The sequence below is a fragment of the Phocoena sinus genome, chromosome 10 (genome assembly GCF_008692025.1).
Source record: "Phocoena sinus isolate mPhoSin1 chromosome 10, mPhoSin1.pri, whole genome shotgun sequence".
Taxonomy (NCBI): Eukaryota; Metazoa; Chordata; class Mammalia; order Artiodactyla; family Phocoenidae; genus Phocoena; species Phocoena sinus.
In genome coordinates, this window is record NC_045772.1 from 61,335,571 (window position 1) to 61,362,100 (window position 26,530).

Sequence of the window (26,530 nt, forward strand, 5' to 3'; positions counted from 1 at the left end):
AGACTGCACGATATGGGTTGCCTGGGGAGAAGCAGCAGTGGGCTGGGGTGGGCTACTGAATCCTCAAGTAATGCTGACGTAGGAGGCCTAGAGACCATGCTTGGAGGACCGCTGCCTTTGCTGGTGTCTGGCCTCATTCTGTCCTGCCGTGCATGTTATTTTTTTCCTTATTCTGAACTGATATCCTGTATTTATTCTACTTGTTGCTTCTGCAAAGGGGAGCTTACAGGGTGCTGGAAGTCGTGGGGTGGTTGGTTACACTTGGTGGAAAAAAAGAAAACTACTTCGGCCCCAGTGAAAAAGCTTCTCCCAAGGATATTCTTCCCAAAGAGGAGATAGTATGTACAAAAGCCCCATTTTCTTTTTATTTAAATATCCTAAATATATCACGAAGGAACATACACTGCACTTTAATGGTAAAAAGATACAAGTTTATAACATTTTATAAAAACTACCATTTAAAAGTGATCTTGTTCATTTGATATTCCCCTCCCCCAATAGCAAAATAAGTATATTAAAAAAAAAAAAAAAAAAAAAGAGGATGGAGAGGAAAGGTAGGGTAGGAGGGATTAAGATAAAAGCCCCAGGGCCACATAGAGGCAAAGAACATCTGGGGAGAGGGTTAAAAGTTGTGGCGGACTCCACACCTCATTTAACCCTCCAATGTCAAGCCATGGGGGCACAATCAGTAGCTAAGTGATGACAAGAGGCTATTGGTGGGGGGGGGGGGTGGACGGAAAAGACTTGGGGTGCTGGGAAGGGCAGGGCTGGTGGGACCTGGTACAGGAGCCCACCTAGGAACTGGCGCTACTCTTTCCCAGGTCCCTGAATCCCATGTCCTGGTCTCTGAGAGCCGGCCCTACCTCCCTCTCCCTTCACTCCAGACACACCTGAGGCGGCTTTCCAGTGCTAGACCCCACCCAGCAGTGGGGTGGAACATTGGGCCCAGGAGCCTTTGCAGCGGTCTTGGTCTGTGATTTCCCTGGGGTGTAAGTGGGACTCCTGGGCTCCCTGGGCGCTAAATCGCTCCTTTGGACTCTCAGCTCCTCTCTCCTCACACATCCATGGCCCCAGAACAACAGCACCTGGACAACTGAGCTAACCACCTGCTCCTGTGTTTCCCCTCACCCAGTCCTCGGCAGGGGTGGTTCTGGTATGGCTCTTTGCACATTCACTTAGAAGTTCCCTCTCTCCCGCCCACCCAGGCAGGAAGCCAAGGTCTGCAAAGGGCCAGGGAACATCTGGACCTAAACACACATTCGCACACTCAGGGGCACAGATCACTCGTGTGATTCTCTCCACACATACCCCAACTCACCCCAACCATAAACAGATTAGCCGCAGGTGACAGGAAGCAAAGCCTCCCCACTTTCAAAAGCGCGTTTGGAAGGACAGAATTTTCTAAATGTATCCTAGACAAATCCCAGCCCCCAGCAGAGCCCTCTAACAGGGAGGGGGCTGGCTCACATGCAGAAAGATGCCCTACTTGCAGGGACCAAGGGCAGGTCCAAGAATTCGCGGTCTAGTTTCTGGACCACATTAAATGGGAGTGCCAGCGCAGAACTAGAAGAGCACAGGTAGCAAACACATTCCCCAGCGTCTCCCCCACAGGATCTCAGATGCTGTCAGGGAAGATCTAAAGGGTGCCACGCCTCCTTTCTTTTTCCCTGAAATCCTCACACCTCAGAGACCCCCACCCCGCCATTTCCTCCAGAATAGGTAACAGCCAGGAGTCTGCTGCTGCTACTGCCTACATTTCTCTGGGAGATGAAATCACCTCCTGGAGGTTGCCATCTCAGATCCCCACTGACAGCTCGGTCAGGTTCACTGGGAAATGAAATCACTTCCTGGAGGTTGCCATCTCAGATCCCCACTGACAGCTCGGTCAGGTTCACCAAGTCAAGTCTCCGTGATTCTTCCATAATTACTCACCCCTCCTCCCCACAGGTCAGGGCAGGCCACAACCTGGGAGTCAACCAAACCCCAGAACCTCCCATAAGGATCCTTTCCTTAGCAGGAAGAGGGTTTTTATTTCACTTTAGAAAATTCATATTCACAAGCCCTGGTTTGGGTTAGAAACATCCTAACCACCAGTCTGTTGAATCAATCTTAAAAAACCCCTCCAGAACAAAGCCCTCCAGTCCCCTAAGTTGAGTTCTTCAGCTTCTCTTGGGACCTCAAGCACCCTTCAGATTTGTTGGGGTGGGGAGGTTGTCAGGAGAGGCTGCTTTACGCTCATCCTCCCATGAGCTGAGGGCTAGAGAAGGGTTTGGCTCAATAATATGCCATCTCCAAGCATACAAAGACACTCACATACCACACACACACCCACACACCCACACCCCGCACCCCCGATCGCTTTTTGGGGGATGGACAGGGTGGTGGGGTCGGAGCAGAGAGGAGCAAAGAGTACAGTTAAGAGTAAAACCTACGTTAGGTTTCCTCCTCAGTTTTTCCTCCGCAGCATCCCCACGCCCCACAGTTCTTGGTTGGGTAGGGACGGCCATCAAGAAGGAAGCCAAGACCTTGTTCTTTGGGACTGAAGGCCAGACCCCTATGTCCTCTACCTGAATACAGTGATAGGACTTGGGCAGGGAGAAGAGCTCACACTGCTCAACAGTCATGTCAGGGGACACCAAATTCCTTTCGTTTCTTCAACAGCTGTTACCCAACTTGGGGCTAGTCTTGGGTTGCTCCTAAGAGGGCAAAAGGAGAGAGATCCCACTTTGACATCCATGACTTCCTGCTCAACATCTGTCTGGCTTAGGAGTCAATATCAGCGAGGTAGCCAAAAACTATCTCCAAGACCAACTGCCCAAAGAGAGAAAGGAAAGGGGCTTCACGGGCCACTCTCACCCAAGTTTCCTCCAGAAGGCACTTGAGCTGACCCCATTAGGTACCAGTGTGGCATGGGCCATTACAACAGCCATGGCCACAACTCTTGCTCTTCCCCGAAGGAAATGAGAGGTACCTGTCCACTCTTCTTGGATCCAGCCCTTGTCTGCTCCTGTCACTGTTCTTCCTTTTGTCCCTACAGTGTATAAGGAGACCAAAGTAAGCTCAGCTGCCATCCCTGATCCTATTCTCCTTCAAACAGGAGATGAGGTACAGGGCTGTGGAACATTGAGGATCAACTGCAACTAAAAACTCAATTTTGGGGGAGGGCTGGACCAGCCACAGTCCCTACTTTGACCAGGACTCTATTACCTCCATATTACCTGTTTCCACAGTGCACCTGCTGAAATTGTTTTTGGATAAACAAAAACAAGAACAGAACAAACAAATCCCTCTCCCCGATCTTTTCCACTTCAGCTGCCAGCTGGAGTCCAAGGTTGTGGGAGCCACACTTCAGTCTTGGTCCTGTACCTTTAGTCCCCACCTAAGACCTCAGACAAGCGTCCAGGGACTAGCTTCCCTACCCAGGAATGCTGAAGGAACTTCCCCGAGATACTCATAGTCTCAGATTATTTACAGAGCTGAAGCTCTGGGGCCTGCTGTCCCCGATGCACTCTTCTGGTCTCCTGGGTCCACTCCTCCAGGAGGGGGACAGGTACAGACGGGGTGGTGGTGGGACCATCAGACCAGAGGGGTGCGCTCTTCGGTAGAATCTTCTGATCACTCCCACCACCCGGGGCCCCTTGCGCCTATAGAGAAAACTGCCCGTCGGAAGTCTTGGACTGGCACCCTTGGCACATCCGTTTGTGTCTGAGTAATCGATCTGTCCGAGAAAAACACTGAGAAGAAAGGGAGGGTTAAGTGCCTGAGAGGAGAAACTCAGTTACTATTGGCTAGAGCTGCCTTCCCCACACGGGAGAGGCACACATCCCATTCTACACCCCCCTGGCTCATACACAGACGGCATGAGTGCACAGTGGTTAAGAACGCAAGCTCTGAAGTCTCAATTCTGGCCTAGTGCTTAGTAGCCGTGTGACCTTGGGCAAGTTACCTAACAGCCCTGAACCTGTACACTCATCTGTAAAATGGGCTAAAGGTACCTACTCACAGAGTGGCTGCTTCATTTATCACATATTTATTGAGTATCTATCTCAAGGCAGGTACAGTTCTTGGGGCTGAGGACAGAGTGGAGAACCAGAGGGACAAGGTCTCTGCCTCCTGGAGCTTTCATTCTAGTGTTCTGCAGATTCAACCTAAGAGCACGGAGCAAAGCCTGAGACCCAGCAAAGCATCCAGGAAGTGTTAGCTGTTATCGTTTCTCATCTCTTGTTCTTGTCTTATTTTGGTCCTGGCTCTTACATTCTCTACAGATCAGATATTGACCTCCCAGGGCAGAGATTTTATCTCTTCCTCCAAAGTGCACCTGCTCTGAAGTTCGATTCAGTTCGTCTCTTGTCCCGGATCTGCTGTGTCCTTGGGAAACTCAACCTCTCTAAATCTCAATTTCCCCATGGGTGAAATCAGGACAACACAGCTTCCTCACGGAGTTAATGTGAAGGGTGAAGGTTAAACAAAGTAACGTCAAGTATGCTCTCACAGTGCCTAGCACAGAGTAAGTACCCAAGAAATGCTATTATAAATATTACAGTTACTCTAATGGCCCCTACCCGTGAGCAGCTGCATAAGGCCACAGACACATACATCACCCTGAGGTACTAACTCTAACATGGCCAGGAATGCTAGGTGGCCCCCTGTCAGGCAGGGAATGGCGGCAAGCCCTGGTTCTTAGGGAAGAAAGTCTGTGTGTGGGCATGAATGGATGACACGTGAGCTTACCTGATGACACCGTTCACACTGGTAAGGCTTTTCCCCACTGTGTACACGCTTGTGACGCTCTAGGTGGTACTTCTGGATGAAGCGCATATCACATATGTCACACTCAAATGGCTTCTCACCTGGCCCAGGTGGAGAGAGAGAAGCGAACATCAGGAGGTATACATGGCAGGGACCTCATTCCAGGTATTTTCCCAGAAATCTTTAACTTTTAGTTATGTGCAGACACCTAATGGGGAAGGGTCCCCAAAGCTGCTGGTCTCAGTGACACTAGATACATACAATGTCTCTGCCTCATTCACTTACTTTCTTTCTCTATTAGTATTTCTAATACTTACTCCTTAAAATAAACCCAACAAGAGCTACACGCAAATATAATACAAACTATGGACTATTCTCCCCCTTTGAATGTGAGCAAGAGACTTACCAGTATGAATAAGGATGTGCCTCTTGAGGTGGTAACTGCTCCTAAAGGCTCCAAAGCAGTGTTCACAAACAAAATTTTTGGGAATCTTTACTTGAAAAGAACCATTTTGTTCCACTACCACCACCTGGGGGCAAGAGTCAGGTATGTCATGAGGCTATCCCTCTGCCCCCTTCTTGCCCCCATTCTGCTCTGGGTCTATTTCCAACTGCTGGACAATGTAACCTCTCTGATGCTGTCATCTCCCATATTTCTTAGAGTTAAAAGACCTTCTAAGGAAGGAGGTAGGGTGGGCAAGCTATCTGCCTCGTCACACCCAACACTCTGAATTGACCTGAGGGGGAGTCGGCCTGCTCCTTTGCCACAGAATTTCATGCTCCCCTGACCCTCCTTCCCTTATCAAGGATGTTTCAGAGAGGGCAGAGATCAATTACCAAAGTGGTCTCTGGATGGAATCGGGGTGACACACTCACTGGCTATGAGGGAGCAAAACATCTAGGGAGAGCTCTGGGTTGAGCCAGAGAGGGAAGAAACAGGAGGACTGCCCTATTCCCAAACTGGACCAGTTTGGGGGTTACCCCATTACCTGCCTTTTTCTTTTCTTTTTTTTTTTGGCCGTGCTGCATGGCTTGTGGGATCTTAGTCTCTGACCAGGGACCGCCCTCGGCAGTGAGAGCGCCCAGTCCTAACCGCCGGACCGCTGGGAACTCCCCATTACCTGCCTTTTTAACAGTCTTTTTTGAATGAGAGGCCTCAGCCAAGCTGTCATCGTCTTTGCGGCTCCGGGACTTATCGCTGTCTTTTCGGTGGCTCTTTGAATACAAATCAAATCTAAATTTATAGTCCATCTCAGAACACAAGACAGGAGGCCAAAAAGCTGCTTTGAGACAACTTATAAATGAGAGTAAATCACCTGCCCCAAAGGTTTAGAGAAAGTACGCATTCATTTCCTCTCCAAGTACCCTGGTTTTAAGGAGCTGTTGTACAGAAAAGACCTTCCTTTTCTGTACCCTTTTCTGTATCCTCTAAAATACCCACATTCATTCATTCCCCGGCTGGATCCCCTTTCCCACTTCCCTAAATAGAAGCACTAAGGAATCAAAGCTGGGCATCTTCTGGCAGAGAGCTCGGGCCACCCGACCCCCAGGTGCCGCAATGGACTCAAGTGCTGTACCTGACTCGAGCACCTCAGCATATCAGGGCTACCTGCCCGCTCTCCATTCTCGGCCTGCTTGCTGGCAATCTGGCTCAGCATCATCTTCTTGCTGGCTGCAGTGGGAACCAAACTCACACCTGCTAGGCCTTCACAAGCCAGGAGACTTGCCTAAGTTGAAAGGAGATGAGGTGTCAGGTCACCTGGCAGGGCAGGGCAAAAACAGACTGCCAACTTCTAAAGAACTACCTTTCACACCCAGCTACTAACATGCTGCTTCTCTCTAGGGAGCGTCCCTCCTCACCACAAAACCCTGCTTCCTTCAAGAGTCCTCCCTAACTGACCTCACCAGGAACTACTCACTTTGTCATCTGTCAGCATTTAGATACAGACCAAGTGAATAATCAGTGTCATTGACACTTCTGTCATTAGCACCGCGCTGGGTAAAGCATGTGTCTATGTATTACTCTGAAGTATTTCTAAGCCTTGCGTGTGGGCATGAGGGTCTCTCCTGTTGACCCACTGACACGGGAGATTTCTAGGGGAACTTCCTTCTTCCTCCCTTGATGACACTGAGCTTCACAGAGCCCACTTATGATTGGCAGACCTCACTGGTGCCAAATGTACATTCTATCGGGTCCTACAAACATGTTTATCAGTGAAGTTAGATTAATTTCTCCCTTTAGATTTTAAATTCTCTAGATGTTGCCAATTACAACAGATATAAAAATTAAAACACTTGGAAGGATTTTGGAGTTGGATATACAATTTCTCTCCTCCACCCCGGCCCACCATTTGTATGTGTGCATATCCATATTTTTTCACATTCCCTGCTATACATACAGTTTAAAAATGACTTAAGCAAGAGTGAACACGATGCTGTGAAGTGGGCTGCAAACAAAGGAAGAAGAAACTGAAGGGCTCCTACTCTGCATGGAAAGAAGGAAGCTTTGCATGCAGCTGGAAGAAAGCCAATTATACTGTAATCAGGCTGCCATCCTGGTGAGACTGGTAAGGGAGGGTCCCTGGAAGGAAGCTGGGAGCAGCTCTGGGGTTGCCTGCGTATATCTTTTCTACCCAGATAACTACAATAACCTATCAAATCATCCTGTCTCTCCAATCCATCCTGTATCCCCGCAATGACAATTACCTTCCAAATACACTGATGTGACGTCACTCTGCTACTTAGCATTCTTCAGAGAGTTCCCATTCCTTACAGAATAAAGACTAATTCCTCAGCAAGGCATAAAAGGCCCTTCAGGGCTTCCCTGGTGGCGCAGTGGTTGAGAGTCCACCTGCCGATGCAGGGGACACGGGTTTGTGCCCCGGTCCAGGAAGATTCCCACATGCTGCGGAGCAGCTGGGCCTGTGAGCCATGGCTGCTGAGCCTGCGCGTCCGGAGCCTGTGCTCCGCAACGGGAGAGGCCACAGCAGTGAGAGGCCCGCATACCACAAAAAAAAAAAAAAAAAAAAAAGGCCCTTCAGTCACTCTGCTTGTTTCCCCAGGAAACAACTCCCTTTCCCCAACGTTCCCATCTATCACTATCTACCATATTCCTCGAACCATGCCCCACTTAAACCCTTTCCTCCTTAACTAGCAAACTACCTGCCGTACTCCTAACATCACCACATCCTTCCATGTCTCTAGGCCTCTGCCCATGCAGGTCTCCTTGTCTGAATGCCCTGTTCTGCTTGTTTATCTAGCAAAATCCTATGCATCCTTCCCGCTTCAACTTTTTTCATCCAAGCAGAAGGATCATTCCTCTCCTTCAGTGTACATACCTCTACTATTGCACATTCCTTCAATCAACAGATTCACTATGTCTCTACTACTAACCAGCCACTAGGCAAGGTGTTGTGAATATAAAGATAAACAATAGAGTGCCTCTTCATCTCCCCCCGCCCCAACCCAACTAGCCTGGAAGCTTGTTGGGGACAGGGAAAATTTTATTCATCTTTGTATTCCCAGCACAATGCCTTGCATGTAACAGGAGCTCACTAAATTCCCATTGAAAAAAACAAATGAAGCATTCACCAGACTGTTCACTCCCTCGTGCCCCTCAGCAGTTAATGTACCAAGTGTAAACTGAGTACATGTTGCTTTGCAAATGTCCCATCAGGGCCTGTGATGCAGTATAGCCTACCTCCTTCATTTGACTGGAAGCTCCCTGAAGGCAGGGGCTGTGGCCTGTCTCCTTTCCTTCCTCTAGATCTCCCCCTGGTGCTTAATACAGAGCTTCGCTCACTGGGTTGGTCAATATGTTGACTAAGGCAGCATTCAAGAGTGAAATTGCAAACACGCCTCCCAGTGATCTTGAAGGAGGAGGACTCGAGAGCTTTTTACCTGAGCCATGCTGATTTCTCACTTAATGCAACCCAAAAGTTCACGAGTTTCTCGATCCACCTTTTCTTAAGACACTGTTGTTTGAAGAACTGTCACCAAATCACTGTAACAACTCCTTCGTGTCCCTTCGGTCCTGCTGCCATACTGAACTGCCTTTGTCTTCAAACAGAACTTAGTGTCCTCCAAAAGGAAGATAGATGTTCCAAGAATCCCTGGTCTCTGCCTGGTTCCTGCTTACTATCTGAAGAAAAAGAGTCTTCCAGTCTTGGTTTTCCAGCTGAATTCTCTAGATGAAGTTCACGATCTGTTTCAGAAACCTGAAACCAGAAAGGGAGATGGGGCTGTTAGGTGCAACATCCTCAGGCCATACAACCTGCAGTGAGGTGAACTCTTTTTTTTGCCAGGCGCGCTCTGTGCAACTCCAAAAGAAGACATCAGTCAAGCAGAGTTTTCTTTCTAGGTCATGAGTTGAAACTGGTCTCCGGGCGGCCAACAGGAGCAAAAGTAACTGGGGCCTCTGGTGGAGGAACTGCAGCAGGCCAACTGCTTGGCTTTGCCATCTTAGAACTGGAAGAAGGGGGCGGAGGTCGTCTGGGGCTTTTGTGTACAGTGGGCCGGCCCACGAAGCTCGCACTCTATTAAGGCGACCAGAAGTGTGGTAGAGAAAAGCTCAGGCGCTAACGCTGGGCGCTTGAGCAGCAGGCAGAAATCGAACCAGCAGTACGCGCCCGGGCCAGCCCACACGTGCGCATTCTCCGAGTCAGCCTGAAGGTACGTAAACTCGCTGCGGAGGTGGAAGGCAGGGAGGCGAAGCCCAGCTCTGTGCATTCCCTCCCATCTTCCCTCCCTCGCGCCAGCCAGCCAGCCAGCCAGCCGCTGCGCCCGCCGCACGCACCCGGAGAGAGCCGAGGAGCGCGCAAGGTGCGTGCTCGCGCCCGCGTCCCTTCAGAGCAAGCCCCCTCAGCCCAGCCGGTGACGCGGCCGGACGGTGATGTGCGCGCGGCCCCTACCCCTCCCCGGGAGCGCCCTCCCTTCGCCACGCGCCCCTCCTCCCCTCCCCTCCCCCTTCCCGCGGGGCGCCCCACGGCCTGCGAACTGCTGAAGCGCTGCCGTCTGCCCAGACGACGCTGCGCTCCCTGGGGCGTGCTCCTACCTGCCAGGCGCGGCCTCCTGCTGTCTCCCCCGCCGCGCGGCCCCTCCTCCAGGCCGCAGCACGCCGTGCCAACCCCGTGGCTACCGCTGCCCCCGCCGGAACCGAGGCAAGTTTACAAACACCAACCCGGGACCCGTTTCCCCGGAAGCACTTCCCCTTCCCCCCTCGTCGTCTCCCCCCTGAGCAGCATTATCCACTTCCGGGCTCGCGACCCTGGACGGGCGGGGGCAGACAGAAAGGGGGTGAGGCTGAGGGCTCACCGAGGGAGTGCAGCTGGCGAGTGGGCGGTGCCGGCGCGCGGAAGGACGGGAAGAGGGAGGATCGGAGGTACGGCGCTTGCGCCGTTGTAGGGGCGCGCCCCGGCGGCCATCTTAATTCAGGGAAGGAACGAGGGCCCTGAGATGTTGGTACGCAGAGTGTGTTGAGCGGTTTGGCTAGGTGAGCTGGTTAGGACTCCTTGAAGAACCGCCATCACTCTCCCTTCCTCCCAGATGTTCTCCCTGTCGCTTCTGAGCCTGGAGCCCCAAATAAAGCCAGAATACTTCGTACCAGGCTTTTTCATGTAATTCGGTCGAGGTCATCTTTACCCGACCTTTCCATCAGGCCCAGATCTGCAGATTCTGAGGGCCGCCGCGTCAGCTGGGAGGGGAGTTAACTTTTTTTGCACGCTCCTGCCGAGTACACTCGGCTCCAATCTGAGAACGGATGCCCTGGCATGGTCTGCGCACCCCGAAGCCTCTGATTTCCCTATATCGCTTCCGCCTTTATTCCAGACCGTCCACAATCTAACATTGGCCTCCTCGCCTGGAAAAAGCCATAGGACTCCCCTCAGTAGGAGAATGTAATCTCTTTGGAGACTTAGCGATGCAGGGTGCCCGTGGGACCGGCTACATTAGGAAAACTTGAGCCTTTCTTTAAATTCTATTCCCAACTTTAGGGAGGGGTTCTGCTAAAGATGGGCTATGCATTTAGTGCACTCGATGGAAGGAAATGTCGATTCTATTTAGGTGTGTCAGATTGTGAGTTTAGGAGAATTAACGGAGGTGCCAAAAGAAAAAAAAATATTTATGAAAGAATTGCCAGCTACCTTTTGTACACAGATTTAATCTCCCTGAGCGCTCCATTTTTTGAGTAATTGACAGCAAATCCTTGTGCTCTTAGGATCATCATAGAACAGATAAAATGGAGCGAGATCACCAGAAATAAATCTTTAATTTTAAAAAATTAGGTCATGCTTATTTTAATAAGTCCACATGGCACAAAAGAATTAAAAGGCATGGGCTTCCCTGGTGGTGCAGTGATTGAGAGTCCGCCTGCCGATGCAGGGGACGCTGGTTCGTGCCCCAGTCCGGGAAGATCCCACATGCCGGCGGAGTGGCTGGGCCCGTGAGCCATGGCCGCTGAGCCTGCGCGTCCGGAGCCTGTGCTCCGCAACGGGAGAGGCCACAGCAGTGAGAGGCCCGCGTACCACAAAAAAAAAAAAAAAAAAAGAATTAAAAGGCAAAAAATATTTTGCCATTTACTATTCCATGCTCCTGAAGGTAGTCACTTTTACAAGTTTGGTGTATATACATCCAAGCTTTTTTCTATGTTCATAAATTTGTTGTTTCATCCAAAACATATTTTTGAGCACCTACAATGGACCACACAAGTGTATTTTAGATATTTTCTAAGTCATTTCACATTTTAAAAATTGTTGCATAGTATTCCAACTATTTTAATTTGTCTAGACCCATCTTGATGAACATTTAGGTTACTTATAGCTTTTTTGTATAAGTATAGTTTCTTTTTGTTTTTCTAGATAAATTCGTAGGTAGGATATGTGCATTTTAAATTTTAATAGATTCTGTGAAATTGAATTTCAGAAGTTTGTAACAATTTACACACTCAGAGCCATGTGTGAATGTCCCCATTTCCTACAACCTTGGCAATACTGGATGCTATGAATTTTTGTACAGTTGCAAACTTGATAGGTGAAAAATAGTAATTTCATTATTTTAAGTTGCGTGTCGTTAGTAGTGAAGTTGAGCATCTCTTGTTGCTTTTTTTTTTTTTTTTTTTTTTTGCGATACGCGGGCCTCTCACTGTTGTGGTCTCTCCCGTTGCGGAGCACAGGCTCCGGACGCGCAGGCTCAGCGGCCATGGCTCACGGGCCCAGCCGCTCCGCAGGCATGTGGGATCTTCCCGGACCGGAACATGAACCCGTGTCCCCTGCATCGGCAGGCGGACTCTCAACCACTGCGCCACCAGGGAAGCCCCTCTTGTTGCTTTTTGACCATTTTAATTGTTTTCGTGAACTGCCTGTTCACATCTTTTGCCTTTTAAGGAAAAAAAGATCGTTTGTCTATTTCGTATTGATTGGTAGTAATCTCTATGTTATATTAACTTTTCATTTGTCATATGCTTTTAAAATATTTTCTCTTAGTTTTTCATTTATCTTTGAACTTTTTTTAGAGTGAAAGTTATGCTTTATGGGAAAATATTTGAAACATTCCTATGAAAATAGCAAGACAAGAATGTTTACAATCAAAACTAATATTCTATTAAAGCTACTGGCCACTCAAAAGTCATTATTATTTTCATATTTTTATACTCATTATTTTCACATGATATATCCATCCACAAAGAGAATCAGTTGACAAGATACTAAAACCAGTGAGTTCAGCAGCATCGCCAGATATATGATTAACAAACAAAAATTATATAAATAAGATATGAGAACAATAATCAACCATAAAAATGTCATAGAAAGTTCTCATTCACAATAAAAATGTTACATTATAGACGTAAACTTAACAGGAAATTGCAAATTATGCATTAAGAAAGTCAGATTATTTTAGTGGAAGAAAAAAAGGGCTGATTATTATTTTTGGCTGCACCACGCGGCTTGCGGGATCTTAGTTCCCCGACCGGGGATCGAACCTGGGCCAAGGCAGTGAACGCACTGAGTCCTAACCACTGGACTGCCAGAGAATTCCCAAAAGGCTTGATTAGATGGAGAGTTTTACCATGTCCGTGAATAGGAAGACTTAATATTGCAGAGACACAGTTTTTACTTTAGGTTAAATTCTTATTAAAACAGGACTTTGCATGGAACTTAAGCTGACTTTTAGATCTGCATGGAAAGGAAAAATTGCAAGGAAAGCAAAAACCGTTTTTGGAAAGCAATGAGTAGGTAAAATAATGGTGGGGGAGGGGAGATAAAGCCATAAATCATCTTTAACCACTTTATTTATTTAAAAAATATTTATTTATGTAGCTGCATTGGGTCATAGTTGTGGCACGTGGGATCTTCGTTGCCGCGTGCGGGATCTTTAGTTGTGGCATGCGAGATCTAGTTCCCTGACCAGGGATTGAACCCCAGCCCCCTGCATTGGGAGCGCAGAGTCTTAGCCACTGGAGCACCAGGGAAGTCCCTAACCACTTTAATGGTGTCTTTCTTTACACAGAATTTTAAAAGTTTTATGTAGTCAGATCTGCCTATGGCTTTTGGGTTTTTGTGATATGCTACCTCAAGATTATAGAAATATTTCCCTGTACTTCCTTCCGGTATCTTTATGGTTGTATGTTTTCAGTTTTATGTCTTTATCTCAGCTGCAGTTTATTTTCTTTAATTTTTATTTTCTTTCTTTATTTTTAAATTAATTACTTTTTGGCTGCGTTGGGTCTTCGTTGCTGTGCGCGGGCTTTCCCTAGTTGTGGTCAGTGGGGGCTGTTCTTTGTTGTGGTATGCAGGCTTCTCATTGCGATGGCTTCTCTTGTTGTGGAGCACGGGCTCTAGGAGTGCGGGCTTCAGTAGTTGCAGCACACGAGCTCACTAGTTGTGGCTCGTGGGCTATAGAGCGCAGGCTCAGTAGTTGTGGCGCACGGGCTTAGTTGCACCGCGGCATGTGGGATCTTCCCGGACCAGGGCTCGAACCAGTGTTCCCTGCATTGGCAGGCGGATTCTTAACCACTGCACCACCAGGGAAGTCCCTGCAGTTTATTTGTGTGTGTGGTGAGTAGTGAGAAATGCCAGACTTAAAAGGGACCAATAATGTAATGGGAGAGGTACTAGCCTAGATGCCTAGAAAATCAGTGATCTAGGCTTCCTCCCATGTCACCTTTGTAATTTTGGACAAATTAATCTCACTTTTTTTTGTCTCAAGAACACTTGACTCGAAAATGAGGGTGAATAAATACTTTTTCAGGCAAATTTCTAGCACTACTGTGAGGCTCAAATGAGATCATAGGTGAGAAGGCTTTACGAAGAAAAAAAAAACGCTTTGCAGATCTTCTCAGTTATCTTTAATACTGATTTTTGGTTTATGCATATCAATGTAAGTGTAGTGCAGCATCATTTTTCAGTACCTGGAAATAGTTTATTCAAGTTTGTGGAAGACCTTGGGGGAAGGGAGAGGAGAGTGGGAAAGATGAAAACTAACATTTTTCTGAATGCCTGTTTCATATTTGGTGCTTTACTTAAGGAAGGATAAGACTTAGACCTCTCTTCCCAGGAGTTTACAGTCTAGAAGAGGGGAAAACACTGTACACATAAGAATTGGAGCCACTGTTAACGTGGATGTTGAGTCGGTGGGGTTTGTTAATAGGTAGACAGCTAGGTCAGTGTTTTCACTTTCTAACAATAAGCCTGGCTGAAAGTGCTTTAAGAAGCAACTGCCCTAATCTCTTTGCCCTCAGGCAGACCTCCTCCTGGGCGACCTTCCCCACCTTCTCTGGTACACTGTCCCCTCAGGCCCACCCCATCTCTTTTTCAGGTAGTATTGTAATGATTACCGATTAGTCTTTTCCTGTACCAGATCTCTATTGCCTTAAGGACAGCGGGAATGTTTTCTCTTTGAAGGCTGCCCTGGGCCAGTTGACCAGAGTTAACCAGCCCTCCCTTTCTTTAGTGAGGAGCAAGCCTTTATTTTATGTGCTGGCTTCCCTCCTGGCCTGTTAGCTGGAGCAAACAAGGCAGACACAGCACCTGGGGCAGTGCCAGGCATCAGACAGTCAGTGTTTGTTGAACTACCTGAACTTGTTCCTCTCTCTGAGAGCCAGTTAGGCTGCATAGTAGAAATGAGCAGTATGTAGCTACCTTTGTCACCTGGTGGACCTTTAGATGAGAGTTGATTGAGGAGAGTTGGGAAACCACATGGTGTAATGGGGTCATTCCTTGAGCCCGGCAATTTGGTTTTTTTTTTTTTTTACATCTTTATTGGAGTATAATTGCTTTACAATGGTGTGTTAGTTTCTGCTTTATAACAAAGTGAATCAGTTATACATATACATATGTTCCCATATCTCTTCCCTCTTGTGTCTCCCTCCCTCCCACCCTCCCTAGTCCACCCCTCCAGGCCGTCACAAAGCACCGAGCTGATCTCCCAGTGCTATGCGGCTGCTTCCCACTAGCTATTTTACGTTTGGTAGTATATATATGTCCATGCCTCTCTCTCTTTGTCACAGCTTACCCTTCCCCCTCCCCATATCCTCAAGTCCATTCTCTAGTAGGTCTGTGTCTTTATTCCTGTCTTACCCCTAGGTTCTTCATGACATTTTTTTTTTTTAGATTCCATATATATGTGTTAGCATACGGTATTTGTCTCTCTCTTTCTGACTTACTTCACTCTGTAGGACAGACTCTAGGTCTATCCACCTCATTACATGTCGTTTCTTTTTATGAGCCTGGCGATTTGTATAGTTTGGAATTCTTCTTGCCCCTTCATTCCTCCTTAATCTTTTATGTTGCTTAAAAATAATATTTATTTTAATTACATAAGTCAATGGAATTATCATATAAAATTATAAAAATATAGAAGTGTGTAAATAAGAAAATGAAAATCATCTATGATTCCGATACTGAGAAATAACCGCAGTTAGTATTTTGAAGACTTTTCCCATCTTTTCCAGTTTTTAAAAAAAATGCATGGCGAGTGACTGCTAACAGTTATGGGGTCTCTTTTGGGGATGATGAAAATGTTCTGGACAGTGTGATCGATGCACAACTTTGTGAATATACTAAAAACCACTGAATTGTACACTTTAAAAGGGTGAGTTTTGTGGTTTGTGAATCGTATCTCAATAAAGCTGTTTTTTTGTTTCTTTCTTTTAATGCTTGTAAGGGTTAAGAATCCACCTGCCAATGCAGGGGACACGGGTTTGAGCCCTGGTCTGGGAAGATTTCACATGCCGCGGAGCAATAAGTCCGTGCGCCACAACTACTGAGCCTGTGCTCTAGAGTCCGCATGCCACAACTACTGAGCCTGCGTGCCTAGAGCCCGTGCTCCGCACCAAGAGAAGCCACCGCAATGAGAAGCCCGCATGCTGCAATGAAGAGTAGCCCCCGCTCGCCGCGAGTAGAGAAAGCCCGCGCACAGCAGCAAAGACCCAATGCAGCCAAAAATAAGATAAACAAAATAAATAAATTTAAAATGCTTGTAGGTACCTACACACAGTGTCGTTTTCTGAACTGAAAGCGCGTATACAGTGCTTCTTTGCCGCTAAATGATTTAGCGCGTTTCCTAAGAATAAGAACATTCCTTTACGTAACTACGATGCAATGATCAAGTTCAGGAAATGGAGCACTGATAGAAGAATTCTAATACTTATGAGGCCTTTCATTGTCAGATTCCACCAGTTCTTCCAGTAACTTTCTTCACAGCAGGTTTTTTTCTTCCTTATCCAGGAGCCTATTTAAGATCACATATTCCTTTTGGTTGTAATGTCTCTAGTTTCCTTCAATCTGGAACAGTTCCTCAGTCTTTCTTTGATTTTCATGATATTGACAGTTTTGAAGATTACAGGCTACATTGTTTTGTAGAATGATCCTCAATTTAGAAACATCTGTTTCCTCATGTTTAAATTCAGGTTGTGCGTTTTGGCCATTTTTCCATACCTCACATCAGAAGGCCCACGATGTCCATCCATCCCGTTACTGGTGATGTTAGCCTTGATCACTTGGGTAAGGTGGTGTCCACCAGATTTCTCCACTGTAAAGTTACCATTTCCCTTTAAAGTGCTTTTAAGGAAAAGAATTTTACAGCATAACCCAGAAGAAAAAGCTTTATCCAGGTTTTAGTGTTCTGCTGATTTTTTTTTTTTTTTGCTGTGCGTGGGCCTCTCACTGTTGTGGCCTCTCCCGTTGCGGAGCACAGGCTCCGGACGTGCAGGCTCAGCGGCCATGGCTCACGGGCCCAGCCTCTCCGCAGCATGTGGGATCTTCCCGGACCAGGGCACGAACCCGTGTCCCCTGCATTGGCAGGCGGACTTTCAACCACTGTGCCACCAGGGAAGCCCCTCTGCTGATGGGGTTTTTTTTTTTTTTTTTTCTGCTGATGTTTTGAATGAGAAATAAAGATGTAACATTTGAAGACTAAATAAAAAGGAAAAAAATCAGCCAGGGATGAGGAGGCAGGAGCTCAGTTAGAATCTAGGTTTCAGAAGATGGTACCATTCACTTAACCAGGAAACTCAAGAAAAAGGCTCATAATCAGTCCACTTTTGGACCTGTTGAGTGTGAAGTCCGGTGAGACTTCCAAATTAGGCAGGTGGCATCATGGATCTTGGCTGGGGAGAGATGTCTGGGATGGAGGAGTCACCATCATGTAGCCCTGGAAGCAGAGTAGATTGTCCAGGGAGAGGTGCAGAACACAGATGAAAGAGGCCATGGGATAGAACCCTGAGGGAGGGCCAGAGGAAGGTGAAAAGGCAAAGGGAACTAAGAAATGGTCAGAGGTAGTCATATGGAAGCCAGTGAAAGAAAATGTTTCAAGATGGGATGGCAAACTATGTCTGTTGGCTCCAGAGGGGTCAAGTAGGATAAAGATGATATGTGTCCATTGGATTTGGAGGCAGGGATGTTCTTGGTGGCATTGAAGGTGTAAGCTACATGGTGGTGGGCTCAGGAAAGTGTGAGAGGAGAGGACATGAAGATGGAGTGGAGACAACTCTTTTAAGAAGGTTGGCTGGGCTTCCCTGGTGGCGCAGTGGTTGAGAGTCCGCCTGCGGATGCAGGGGACACGGGTTCGTGCCCGGTCTGGGAGGATCCCACATGCCGCGGAGCAGCTGCGCCTGTGAGCCATGGCCGCTGAGCCTGCGCGTCCGGAGCCTGTGCTCCGCAATGGGAGAGGCCACAACAGTAAGAGGCCCGCGTACCGCAAAAAAAAAAAAAAAAAAGAAGGTTGGCTGAGAAGAGGAGGTGGCGGGAGTGGGAATGTGTTGTGAGAGGTTTAGACAATTTAAAATGCTGTGAGAGGGCTTCCCTGGTGGCGCAGTGGTTGAGAGTCCACCTGCCGATGCAGGGGACGTGGGTTCGTGCACCGGCCCAGGGGGATCCCACATGCCGCGGAGCGGCTGGGCCGGTGAGCCATGGCCGCTGAGCCTGCGCGTCAGGAGTCTGTGCTCCGCAGTGGGAGAGGCCACAACAGTGAGAGGCCCGCGTACCGCAAAAAAAATAATAAAATAAAAAATAAAATGCTGTGAGAAAGAGATAGTGGGAAGAAGAGTTGGAGAAATGGGGGGCGGGGGTAATCAAGAGGGTATCCCTGAAGGAGAAGGAGAGGAAACCCTTAGACCAATGGGTCCAACTCAGATGTCTACAGGGCCAGGCAGGTAAAGCAGATGAGTGAGGTGGACTAGTGTGGACTGAGGTGAAACAGAATGCAAAATTCTAAGGGCCTGTGGCCAGTCCTCTTCTGAGGATTGTCATCCGATCATCATCCATTGTCATGCACTTTACAGTGCCCCCTTGTGGGAGGAATATGCATCCTCACCCCACTGCCCCAGGGCTTGCTTTGGTCAACTGGATCTGACCAGATATGCCGTATGCTAGGTCTGAGCAGAAGTTTTAGGAGCTGGTGCATGGTTTTCTCTTCTGTGAGAACATTGTGTCCCAAGTAGGGACTATTCCTTCAGTCTGGGTCTTGAAATAAAGGCATATAAATCAGAGCTATAGCCAACCCTACCACCAATATAAACCTTGAAAGAGAAATAAATCTCTGTTGTAAGGCAGTGGTCCCCCCTGCCCCCCAACCGTGCACGGCTTGCAGGATCTTAGTTCCCCAACCAGAGATCGAACCCTCGCCCCCTGCAGTGTAAGCACGGAGTCTTAACCACTGGACCGCCAGGGAAGTCCCAAGACGGTGGGGTTTTGAAGTCATTAGTTACCACAGCAAAACTGACTAATACAGGAGTTCAACCAAAATAAAGCTATACTAAGATATTTTTTACTCCTCGAATTAAAAAGATTCAGAAGTTTGACAGCATGCTCTGTTACTGAGGCTGAGAAAACAGGCGCTTTCATACATTGGTGTCACCTCTATGGATGTTGGCAATCCTTATCAAAGTTACAGATGCAGATGGCTGTAATCAGAAAGACAGACAATAACAAGTCTGTCAAGAATGTGGAGAAATGGGAACCCTCGTGGGAATGTAAAATAGTGTAGTCACTTTGGAAAGCAGTTCGGCAGTTCCTCAAAGAGTTAAATGTGGGACTTCCCTGGTGGTGCAGTGGTTAAGACTCCTGGCTCCCAATGCAGGGGGCCTGGGTTCGATCCCGGGTCAGGGAACTAGATCCCACATACATGCCGCAACTAAGAGTTCGCATGCCACAAATAAGGAGGCCTCCTGCTGCAACTAAGGAGTCTGTGAGCTGCAACTAAGGCCTGGCGCAACAACAACAAAAAGTCAAACGTAAAGTTACTTTATGAGCTAGCAATTCCACTACCAGGTATGTACCCAAGAGAATTGAAAACATGTCCACACAAAAAATTGTATATTAATGTTCATAGCAGCATTATTCCCAATAGCTTAATTGTGGAAGCAACCTAAATGTCCATCAATTGATGGATACTTGAAATGTGGTATATCCATACAATGGAATATTATCTGATCATAAAAGGGAACGCAGTTCTGATACATGCTACAACATGGATGAACCTTGAAAACGTTATGCTAAGTAAAAGAAGCCAGTCACAGAAGATAACATACTGTTTGTTTCCATTTATGTGAAAGTGTCCAGAATAGGCAGATCTTTAGAAGCAGGAAATAGATGAGTGGTTGTCAGTGGTGGGGGGAGGGGAGAATGGGGAGTTTCTTTTTGTGAGGATGAAAATGTTCTGGAATTAGTGATGATGGTGGCACAATTTGGCTACTACATGAACAACCACTGAATTGTACAATTTATTTATTTTTTATTTAAAAATTTTTTTGGTACCCCAGGTGGGACTGAATTGTACAATTTAAAAGGATATGCTTTAGAGTATGTAAATTATCTCAATAAAGCTGTTATATTAAAAAATAAGAATGAGGAAGTTCTATATGATCACTCATATACTGTTAACTGAAAAAAAGCAAGGTGCACAACAGGGATTATATGCTTTTATGTGAAAAAGGAGAAAATAATATATATTTACATTTGTTAGTATTTGCATTAAAAACTCTGAAAGATTATCTGAGACACTAATAAAAATAGTTACCTGGAACGGGTATATGGAATGGGGTGGAAATTAGACTTTTCACTATTAATATCTTCATATATTTTGGTTTTGAACTACCTGAATATGTTGCTTAATCAAAAATCTAAAAATTGAAAAGAAAACCCAATGAATGCACAACTATAATAATAATAAAGGGGGAGCTCCACCTACAGGATTGTTGCTCCTTAAAATTCAGGCCCAGTGTTGCTGGATCTTCTGATTTTTTTCACAAGAAGCTGGAAGTTTCGGCATTGACAATTGTTTTTTAAAGTTTTAAAATGTACTGTGCAAGTCAAACAAAACCCTGTCTATGGGTAGCAGTTGGCCCTCCGTCTTCCAGTTTGTGACCTGTGCTTTAGACTGTGACCCTCATGAGGGCAGGGCTGTGGTCTTTTGCTCTCCATTGTGACCTCTAGTGGTCACCAAAGTGCTTGGCACATATATACCAGATAATGAATAAATACTGAAGTGAGGCAGACAGGGATCCAGAGTGCAGGTGACAAAAAGTTGAGTGAGTTTGGGTGGTTTTTATTTTCTATAAGAAATTTGAAATGAGAGGGAAACAGGGAGAAGGTTGATAGGTCAATAATTTGAGAGGTGTGGGAAATTTTTGAAATAATTGTTCCAGAGAGTTGGAGATAGAGCCGACAATAGAAGAATAGTAATGTTGCCAGGCAGTGTTGTGTGTCCGGTTGAGACAGTCATTGCTGCTTTTTGCCTCTGAAGATGGTTACTACCTTCATCACAGTCCTGGGAATTCCCTTCACCTCTCTCCTGTGTTGGGCGAAATATGACGTGGTCTGATTCTCTGTCCTTTGTCTGTGACCTGGTTTGGGTTTTGTCTCTGGAAGTCTTTGGATCCTCCATTGTTCTGAAACAATATTATCATCTGTCTTCCTGTTCGTCATTCAGTGGATCCATTTGCTCTATCCTGTTCTATAAAGCTTTTTTTTTTTTTTAATTTCTTTCCACCTTTTTCCCCTTCTCTTTCTGAAACTTCTATTAGTTGACTCTTGGGCCTTTTGGATCAATCTTCTATAGTTCTTTTATGTTTTGTTGTCCATCTCTTTATATTTTTATCTTTCTGTGTGATTTTCTTGACTGTCATTTCAGTTGTCATATTTTTAAATCCCTAGAGCTTCTCATTGTTCTCTGAGTGTTCCTTTTTGAGAGCAACCCCCCCCCTTTTTTTTTTGTTATGAGTGCAGTATCTTCCTGAATTTTTGAAGCTTTCTTCTGCTCCTTGCATTTCTCCTCTTCTACCAAATACCTTTTTTCAGCGTGTCTGTTTTTACCTCTGTGGTTCACATTAGGGGCTTTCCTCAAGTGTCGGGCAGTCCCTGGCTGTCTGTCTGCTCACATTTAAGAGTGAGGCACTAAGGCATATTGGAAGGCCCAAGTGCATAGAAAGGATGTATTTATTGACTTGTGGGCATCACTGACATGGTGATTGGGTGAGGACTGAAATAAGTGTCAGGTCTTTTCTCTAGGGCTATTGAGGTCAGTTTCTTCAGAGAGGAATCCTCCAGTCTCCTGACCCTGGAAGGTTTACCCCAGGCCACTGGTTCTGAACACTGATCGGGAGAAAGGACTTGACTGGATACCTCCCGCTAATCCTCGTGTATTCAGTACAGTACCTCCTTCTCAACTTCTGCTGTGCTTGGCATCCCTAAGTCCCAGCTGCTCCATTTCAGTTTCTCTAGAAAACAGACTTCCTGCTTCTTTGGAATTAGGTGGAGGAGAGGGGAGTTGCCTCGCTGAATGGGCAGGGGGAGAAGAGTGAGGGCCTAAATGTTCCTTGTATAAATTTTCATCTAATTTCCACGTTTTTAGCTGTGCTTCCTCCTCCTGGCTTCCCAGGTAGCTACTGTTGTAAATTCCTGAGCCTTTCTGGGCTTCTGCCCTAAGAAGCAGCTTATATCTGTTGGCATAACCCTCTGCAGACAGAGTGGCTTTAACTTTTTGCGTTTGCTGAACCAGTTACCACTTCTCATCTGCTTTCTATCTTCTACAGTTATTCACATCTCTCACCTCTTGTCTCTCATCTGCTTTCTTCTCCTTTTTTTTTTTTTTGCGGTACGCGGGCCTCTCACCGTCGTGGCCTCTCCCATTGCGGAGCACAGGCTCTGGACGCGCAGGCTCAGTGGCCGTGGCTCTCGGGCCCAGCCTCTCCGCGGCATGTGGGATCTTCCCGGACCAGGGCACGAACCTGTGTCCCCTGCATCGGCAGGCGGACTCTCAACCACTGCGGCCCCAGGGAAGCCCTGCTTTATTCTTCTGAATTTAAAATTCCACTGATATAATTTAGTGGGGTTTCAGGAAGGAGTAGTGGTAAACATATGCATTTAATCTGGTGTGTTTTATTGGAATGAGCGCAGAGACCATGAATTTATAGCAAAACCAATTTGAATGGTTAGGTGGTTTTCACTAGCAGAATTCAGCAGTCCTGGTGGATTTGGTAAAGAGAAGGACTGGCCAGTTGGATTGGGGTTTTGCCAGGTGGATTTGGTGGAAGGACATTAGGGCCAGGGAGTTGAGGATTTTGGACAAAGAGTGGTTGAAACAACAGACCGTACAATCTAGGTTGTGTAAGTGAAGGAAAGAAAGATACAAGGGAGTTGATGGCTGGAGGAGTTTATGAACTAAAGATCCCATGAAGTAAGAAAAACTTGTCAATTTCTTTTTGAGTTTTATTTTATTTATTTTTTTATATAGCAGGTTCTTATTAGTTGTCTATTTTATACATATTAGTGTATATATGTCAATCCCAATCTCCCAGTTCATCCCACCACCCATCCCCGCCACTTTCCCCACTTGGTGTCCATACAAAACTTGTCAATTTTTTTTTTTTTTTTTTTTTTTAAACTTGTCAATTTTTAAACAAACCCTACTTGGTCCTTCCAGCATCTTCTCAGCCAGGGGCGAAAGTGCTATTCCTAAGTTTATTCATGTTTCTTTGCTTTATCATTCTATCTTGGGGGTTAATGCCCTTCTTGCTTTGAAAAAGGAAAACTCTCTCAGGTCCCCAGGACAGGATTCTGTGTGGGGTGTGAGGGTAGTGATGCCTCACCTCCTTGTTTACCCCGGAGGAAACTGGTGGTGTTCAGAGCCCTTGCCTCCACCTTTCTTTTTTTTTTTTTCTTTGTGGTACGCGGGCCTCTCACTGTTGTGGCCTCTCCCGTTGCGGAGCACAGGCTCCGGATGCGCAGGCTCAGCGGCCATGGCTCACGGGCCCAGCCGCTCCGTGGCATGTGGGATCTTCCTGGACCGGGGCACGAACCCGTGTCCCCTGCATCAGCAGGCAGACTCTCAACCACTGCGCCACCAGGGAAGCCCTTTTTTTTTTTTTTTTTAATTTATTTAATTTATTTATTTTTGGCTGCACTGGGTTTTCGTTGCTACGCGCGAGCTTTGTCTAGTTGCGGCGAGCGGGGCTACTCTTCGTTGTGGTGTGCGGGCTTCTCATTGCAGTGGCTTCTCTTGTTGCAGAGCACGGGCTCTAGGCACGCGGGCTTCAGTAGTTGTGGCACGCAGGCTCAGTAGTTGTGGCTTGCCGGCTTAGTGGCTAGCGGGCTTAGTTGCTCCATGGCATGTGGAGCCCCAGACCAGGGCTCCAACCCGTGTTCCCTGCATTGGCAGGCAGATTCATAACCACTGCGCCACCAGGGAAGTCCCCACCTTTCATTTCTGAGTGGTGACTTTGGTGGGATGGATACAGAAGGGGCCGGGTGGACAGAGCCATGTCTTCCCTGCAGACCTCTTTTCAGAGCTTTGGGAAAAGCCTTCCTCCAGCCTGGGGTCTCTCTTTCTTCACCAGTCGTTCCCTCCTTGCAGCCTGTTTTCCGCTCCCCTGGCCTGCTTGCCGTATCCAACAGCCTGAGCTGATGGACACCCACAGATACGTTGGAGGTTCTCTCTTTAAATCCCTTATTTTACAGAAACTGAGGCCCTGAGGTGTACTCACTCCTGGCCCAGAAGCCTTTGTGCCATAGCAAGCTCAGTGGCTGAGGGAGCCCCGCATGAGGCTGCAGAGCCTGGTGATTAGGGGCGGGTCCTTCAGAGCCCCACACACCCTTGTCCAGACCCAGCTCAGCCACATACTGGCTGCATGACCTGGACACGTTACATACGTCGTGTCTCTGAAATCTGTTTCCTCATCCTTAACTGTGGGTCATAAACTTAACCTCAGTGAAGATGAGAATAATGCATGTTAAGTACAGAATGAGGCATGTGGTAAGTACTTCCACGGTGCCTATTTTTCTTAGCCTCTCTCCTTCTAGCCTTTCCACCTAAAACGCCCCACTGCTGCCACCTGTCAGGGGAGCCAGAGTGAGCACTGATGAAGGATTGAGTCTTATTCCCAAGGCTGAGTCAGTTCCCCTAGTTTCCCAAAACCCAATCTGCTGAGGAGAAGTTTAAGGATAGGACCACTGGGGTCCCTTGGACCTGTGTTTTCAACTAGCTTGGGGTCCAGTGGCTGCTGACAGTGGATTATACCAGAGGAAGATTCCTTCTGTTCCATGTTTCCTGGATCCTCTTACCCCCTCATTTGGCGGGTTCCCCAGGCCTTGGTGTTTTCCCCTCTCTCCCTGGCCATCTCTGTGAGCGTTCTCTCCCCTGGGGAATGGAGCCCATCACAAGGCTTCAGCTGTGCTCCACCTCTCGAGTCTGCTTCTCATTCCTGCATCTCAGCAGAGTTCTGGACCTGACTTCCTCCCATATGCGTATTTGTAGCCCTGGACACCTCCACTTAGATGAGTATTTCCAAGAAATAACAGTCTTACTTTCCATCCAGCCTCCACTTTCTGCATCCCTATTTCTTTTACGGGCACCCAGGCTTGAAACCCCAGGGTCGTCCTTGACCCTTCCTTCCCCTCCAATGTAGATTCTGTAAGTGTTGAATTGAGTATAATCCAGCAAGTGGTTAAGCCTGCATATTCCTCTACCTGTCCTTCCCTAGCGACATCACCCTTATTCACGTGTGGCTCACCTCTTTCCCGGTTTACAGCAATGGCCTGTTCATTCTTCTGCATCCATCTGCTATACACTGGTCTTCTGAGAGCATTGTTTTCATCACATTAATCCTTGCCACAGAATCTTTCAGTGGCTTTCCATTTTCTGCAGGATAAAATCTAGATTCTTGGCCTGGCTGGCACTCAAGGCTCTCCATAATCTCTCGTGCAGCTCTGCCCACCCTGCCTCTGCTCCCGTGTCGTCCTTGCAGACCTTCTCTCCAGCCGGCCAGGCACCTTCACTGACCTGAGAATCAGCCATACTCATTCCTGATGTAAGCTCATGGCATTCCCCCCTGTCCCTGAATGCCTCTCTTCCTCCCTTTCTCCAGTCCTGTTGCTCCTGCCTGCTTTCAAGTTGCAGCCCCAGTCCCACTGCAGATCCTCCTCAGGCTTCAGCCTTCATCCATCTCTTCTCCTGAATAGCGCTTGGGATCAGCATCTCGCCAGCGCCCTGGGCTGTAACTGTTGCACGTGCATTGGTATCCCCCCTCCCCACCCACCAACCCCAGCACCCTGGTGTGAACACAGTTGGTGCTCACTTCAAACAGCCACTCCCGGGCTTCCCTGGTGGCACAGTGGCTGAGAGTCCGCCTGCCGATGCAGGGGACGCGGGTTCGTGCCCCGGTCCGGGAGGATCCCACATGCTGCAGAGAGGCTGGGCCCGTGAGCCCTGGCCGCTGAGCCTGCGCGTCTGGAGCCTGTGCTCCGCAACGGGAGAGGCCACAGCAGTGAGAGGCCCGCGAACCGCAAAAAAACAACAACAAAAACAAAAGCAAACAGCCACTTCCTGTTTCTTGAGCACTCTCAGCCTGCAAGGCACAGGGTTATACTTAACGGTCTGCCTCCTCAGTGTGGCCTCCTTTTCTTCCTGCTCTTCAGAGAAGAGGGCTTTAGAAATCAGGACAGTTCAGAGAAGACTCTGGGGGTTGGGATGCAAAGAGATCGGCCTCTCAGGCCTGCCTAAACCATTTCTCTGTTCCTCTCCAGTCTAAGTGAAGGTGGCATATGTTTTTCCCTTACATCTCATCTCCCCGCTTCTTCATGTCAGCTAATGGTTATTCAGGAAACTTATCTCAACCTGCTGGCCCTATCCCAAATCTTCAGGGCATGGGTCATGAGAATGATGTCATAGCCATGTGACTGCTGCCTATACCTTGATCCCTCTGCTGCCCTAGTCCTAACACTCTAAAAAGCCAGTTGCGTCCCCTGCTTCCAGCTCACCTGGACGAAGACCTGAGCAGAAAGGTAAGCTTCTC

The 26,530-nt window shown here is 47.5% G+C and overlaps 2 protein-coding genes across 10 annotated transcripts in view; one reads left to right on the forward strand and one right to left on the reverse strand.

The window, feature by feature from the left end:
• Nucleotides 1-9,940, reverse strand: ZNF740 (zinc finger protein 740). Of its 7 annotated transcripts, none has more exons than XR_004351712.1 (7): nt 7,456-7,658; nt 6,327-6,476; nt 5,875-5,964; nt 5,156-5,279; nt 4,732-4,850; nt 2,972-3,734; nt 1-2,696 (listed from the first exon to the last, which is right to left on the reverse strand). XR_004351712.1 is itself a non-coding variant. In XM_032645162.1 (7 exons), exons 2-7 carry the CDS (start codon nt 8,456-8,458, stop codon nt 3,645-3,647), a joined length of 582 nt encoding a protein of 193 aa, XP_032501053.1. In that variant the 5' UTR covers nt 8,459-8,966; nt 9,803-9,940; the 3' UTR covers nt 1-3,644. The 7 variants fall into 7 exon arrangements, 6 of the variants coding, with proteins under 6 accessions (XP_032501053.1, XP_032501056.1, XP_032501055.1 ...); XM_032645162.1 differs by lacking the exon at nt 7,456-7,658 and adding exons at nt 8,450-8,966; nt 9,803-9,940 and having other exon boundaries at nt 1-3,734; XM_032645165.1 differs by having other exon boundaries at nt 2,972-3,031; nt 7,456-7,663.
• The window catches only part of CSAD (cysteine sulfinic acid decarboxylase), a 26,361-nt gene continuing 9,445 nt past the window's right edge, over nt 9,615-26,530 (forward strand). Inside the window, exon 1 of one of the 3 annotated variants that reach the window (XM_032645153.1) lies at nt 9,615-9,908. The gene's annotated coding sequence lies outside the window, so the exon portion shown is untranslated. Of the gene's footprint in view, nt 9,909-23,917; nt 24,158-26,037; nt 26,520-26,530 lie in introns of those variants that run through there. The other 2 variants (XM_032645155.1, XM_032645154.1) reach the window with 2 other exon arrangements.